This window comes from Suricata suricatta, chromosome 8 (genome assembly GCF_006229205.1).
Source record: "Suricata suricatta isolate VVHF042 chromosome 8, meerkat_22Aug2017_6uvM2_HiC, whole genome shotgun sequence".
NCBI classification, from domain to species: domain Eukaryota; kingdom Metazoa; phylum Chordata; class Mammalia; order Carnivora; family Herpestidae; genus Suricata; species Suricata suricatta.
Window position 1 is genome coordinate 109,053,126 of NC_043707.1, and position 4,679 is coordinate 109,057,804.

Genomic DNA, 4,679 nt, shown 5'->3' on the forward strand with positions numbered 1-4,679 from the left:
CCCAGGTGCTGGTGTCTGAGCTGGGAGAAGGAAATTTCCCTAGATGGGGTGATGGGCCAGGAGGAAGGAAGAACCAGGAAGCAGAAGATGAGGCCAGGGATGGGGCCACGTCACCAGTGTTTTCACCTCGAGGGCCGGGCTTCTCTGCTTGGCTCAGCCCTAGGGGCAGGGCAGAGAGATGAGGCCAGCAACTGCTGGGGTGGAGCTGGCTCCTCATAAGAAGACAGAGAGCTGCCCTGGGCTCACCATGAGCTACAAGACCAGGCCAAGATGAGGGGTAAGTCTGAGACAGAAGCACCTGAGGGAGAAAGTGTTGGACTCTGGAACAGGGAAAGAAGATGGTAGGATGGGGTTGATTTGGGTCAGAGAGGGAGTCTGGGCATGGGGCCATTCAATAGGAAGAGACACAGGGACTGATGTGGGACAGGGCTAGAGAGGGGGCTTGCATAGGTCCAAATGTTGCGAAAGGAAGTCAAGAGAATGGGTCCAGGTCCAGGTAATGAGTTTAGGGGATGGGCCTATTCAGAGGGAATGACTTGGGGACTGAGACAGGAATTCTGGTAGCTCAGGAGGATGGGAGAGTTTGTCAGGGGTGAGAATGGATTCAGGAGGTTGAGGTAGTCCTGGAGGTTGGGAAGAGGGGTGAGGCTTGGGGTTCTCTTCCATGGTGCCTACTTATCCCCTCTTCTTTTCTGAGGGTCATCCCTACTGAAGCCACCCCTATGCTTGCAAGGAGTCTGTGCCAGGAGCTGCTGAGTCTCCTGCCTTTCAACAGGGGTTGGCACCTGAAGATCCCTTTCCTTCTGTGCTACTCGGTTATATGCCAAGTGCAAAGACTGTGCTAAAGGCAATCTCACCCACCCAAAAACCCTAAGGCTGGTGCTGGGGCACACATTGCATCCCCACTCCTGGATGCTCCCCTTCAGAGCAGGTAACACCGAGGAAACCACACAGCCTCTGGTCGCAGATTCCCACCCAGGTGAACTTCTTTGTGCATCAGAGCAGTTAATTGTAGGGACAGAAACCACCACGTCACTCGAGATGTGCTGTGTATTACATATTAACTATAATTTCCAGTCTTGGCTGCACATTAGAAAACCTGGAGGGATTTGAAAACATACTGTGAGGCCGGAGAGGAGCAGTGGGCCTGCCAAGGTCCCATGGGGCACTGGTAACGTCCCTGAGAAACTGGTCACAGTTCCATCCCAAGAGAATCATGCCTCACACACTCCTGCATTTACACACACTCAACCTCTCACAAATGCACACATTCTCAAAGGACACAGACACCCTCTGGCTCTGCCATCAGCCTCAACTCAGACGCACTCACAGCATCACACACAAGAGTGCCAGCAACCATATTCCCTCACAAACTCAAGCAAATGCCTATATGTCATGCTTACTCTTTAGACCCAGGCCACACACACCCAGCTCACTCTCGCATACATATTCATCCACACATGTGCCCAGGGAATCACACCACCCCACAGACACATGGATGCTCTCCATGAAATCACAGACGATGCACAGTCCTACAGGGCAATAATCAGAAACTCACAGTCACTGCAACTTCCATCATAGACAAGCTCACACACGCACTCACCATCAGAAGCAGGCATATTCACATTCAGAGATGGCTCTGCACACACTCATGGGTTTCCAATCGCATGCACACACGTGAACACATGCATTTACATTTATAATCACACAGCTGACAACAGCACATTTCACACATACAAACACACGCCATACAACACAATCACCCCCACACAGACACAAACATAAATGTGCATGTTTACAACCACCCATCTGACAGGGACTGCCCGACCTCATCAACCCAACTCGTTCACACAGTCAAAAGGATCCTTGGCATGGTGCAGAGGCCAGGCCCCAGAATGGTAATCCCCAATTTCCCTCTCTACACAGGAATCCTGATCCTGGGGCTCTTGTTGGCTACTCCCGGCTGCCTTGGCTACTTTGAGGACCTGGTCAAGTGCTTCCAGGACCCCGAGTATGAGTCCATCCTTGTCACGGCACAGAAAGGGCTCCATGCCTCACCACTGCCAAAGCATGTGGTAGTAGTGGGAGCTGGCATGTCAGGCCTGGCGGCTGCCAAGGCCCTACAAGATGCTGGCCACCAGGTGAGCATGTCTTCAAGGGGCTTCAGTCCTTTGCCTGGGGTCTGAGGAAGGGAATCAGTTTGCTTCCTTGGGTGGAAAAAGTAAAAGGGGGAAGCTATGGTCAGCTCTTAGATGGCTGCTTATAACCCACTGATCTCTTAGCCCTTAGTTGTGGTTCCTCAAAATCCCAGGTCCCCTTGAGAATTGACCCTAGCTACACCTGTGTTTTCACAGAAGCCAAAGTGGAAAAGGGTTATCTTCATGAGAACAGACCTAGATGCACTTGGTCCCCTGACACCACAGAGCACCTCTGCCCCACTTACATTACTCAGGTCCCTCCTGGAGGAGCTCTCCTGCCCCAACATCTGGTGATCCTGCACATGCAGGGACCTACTGCTAGGAATTCCAGACTAGACCCTGTGGCCAGATGGGGATGGGTGTACAGGGTAAAAGTAGGGAAAGCCTGACTCTGGCAACAACAGCAGCTTCTCTGAACCCCAGGTAACCATCCTGGAAGCCAGCCACCACATCGGAGGTCGGGTTGTCACATACAGGAATGAGGAGGAAGGCTGGTACTATGACCTGGGGCCCATGCGAATCCCAAAGTCCCACAGGTAAGTCCCAAGGAAGGGAGGAGTGAAAAGCAGGCAAGAGGGGTAAGGTAGGGGTTGGGAGGGGTGCTGCTGCCATAGTGTTAGAGCCTCTCACATCAACTGTCTCGTGTGGAGTCAAGACTGACACTGGTCTCCCACTTGACAGGGAAGACCAAGGATTGGAGCCCAGGGTCACACAGAAAGTGGTAGGCCCAAAACTAATAATAATAGTTAGAATTAATTCATCAAATGTGTAGTTGGAATATGGGTAGCTTCTTATGTGTCAATTATACCTCATTAACCTACAAACTAATAATATTTAATAATCACATGAGCTGACATTTCTTGAGCACCTCTATGGACCAGGCGCCATGCTGAATGCCACATGTGCATTATTAATTCATCTGATCCTCTGATTTTTCCCAGTTACAAATCAAGAAACTGGGCTCAGAGGTATTAAGTGACACATCCAAGGTTCTCCCAGGAGAAAGTGACAGATCTCCTTCTCAAAATCAAGGAAGCAACAGCCCCCAAACATATGCTCAACTCTAAGACAAAAGAGATCCCTCACCTAGTGTCTGACATACTCCAAATATATGACTTCTTTTTTGCTTTGTGTGTAAACTGAACCCAAGGCTTCCCTCCAAACACCACCAAAAACAAAAACAAAACCAAAGTGAGGCAGCCCAAACTAGAAATCTTAGATTTGCCCTCAATTTACTTAGGGCAACTTGAAGATGGAACTTCAAGTACTGTCTGAAACAAAAGGCCTTTGCCTCTACTTAAGTCTTGTCCTCTGGGATTTCTTAAAGAGCCTTTATTGGGTGATGGGTGAACTCCCTCCTCACAATCGTCTATAGGGGGAAAACAGAAGAAAAAGATTTAATACCACAGCAAGAGGAAGCAGGGTTAGAGTTGAAGAAACAGTCTGACCTTCCTGGGAACATGAAGAAACTGGTTTTCCTGGAAATGGCTTCGATAGTGAAGCCGGCAGCAATGAGGTGCTGGGATGGGTGCCATGTTATACTTGTATCTGCTCCAGGCTAGTTCATACCTACGTCAAGAAGCTTGGACTGGAGATGAACACGTTCATAGAATATGACGGTAACACCTGGTACCTCATCAACGGACAACGGCATCGCATGAGGGATGTCGAGGAAAACCCAGACCTCCTAGGCTATTCCACTAAACCACTGGAGAAGGACAAGAGTGCTAGGAATCTCTTCCACCAGTCCATCGCCAAGGTGCCTCCTGCCTCACCCCTCCCAGGGTTGGGAAAGAACAAGTTCTGGTCCAAGTTCACCTGGAAAGTTGTGGATAGATCCAGCTGACCTGGTTCCTATCTGGCACTCTTGTGATTGGTCCCTCCTCTAATGTCCCCTAAGAATATTGGCCCCCCCTCTACCGTAATGCCCAGCCTCATCTGCTCTTCTTTCCTTGGTGATCCAATTACCCGTTGCTTAATGATCACAGTGGGAGGAAAGGGAATCACCAGATAGCCCAATCCTCAGTAATGAATCAAGTCTCCTGGATGGCAGTGAATGAATTCCCCTTAAATATTAGTGTCCAAAGGTCTTTCAATGAAGGGGAGAGTTGGGAAGAAAGAGGAACATTTAGGAGCTCTTGGAAACACCCTTCCCCTGGTCTTCCCATCCCCTACTTCCTTGCCTCCACCTTCTTCAAAGGGACACCCATAGAACCCAGGAGTCCTGCCACTGCTCTATGGCTTACATCTAAACTGCTTCCCCTCCCTCCCCTTCTGCAGCTCAAACAAAGTCTGAAAAATTTCAACTGCAGCCACCTGATGTCCTTTTATGATTCCTACTCCACCAAGGTATGTGAGTCAAAGAAGTCCAGGACAGGGGTAGAGGAAGACTGTGCTCAGCCTCGGCCCCTGGGGTTGTTCCCTGCTGACCAGGACTCTCTTCCCACTGCCAACGGTGTCGCCTCCCTAGAGTCCAACCCA

At 50.1% G+C, this 4,679-nt stretch overlaps 1 protein-coding gene across 1 annotated transcript in view; it reads left to right on the forward strand.

The window, feature by feature from the left end:
- Positions 1–270: 270 nt before the first annotated feature.
- Positions 271–4,679, forward strand: part of LOC115297699 (L-amino-acid oxidase-like) — a 5,107-nt gene continuing 698 nt past the window's right edge. Inside the window, exons 1-5 of the mRNA XM_029945836.1 lie at positions 271–277; positions 1,927–2,141; positions 2,622–2,734; positions 3,756–3,957; positions 4,479–4,547. Coding sequence (XP_029801696.1) covers positions 271–277; positions 1,927–2,141; positions 2,622–2,734; positions 3,756–3,957; positions 4,479–4,547 — 606 coding nt within the window. The remainder of the gene's footprint in view (positions 278–1,926; positions 2,142–2,621; positions 2,735–3,755; positions 3,958–4,478; positions 4,548–4,679) is intronic.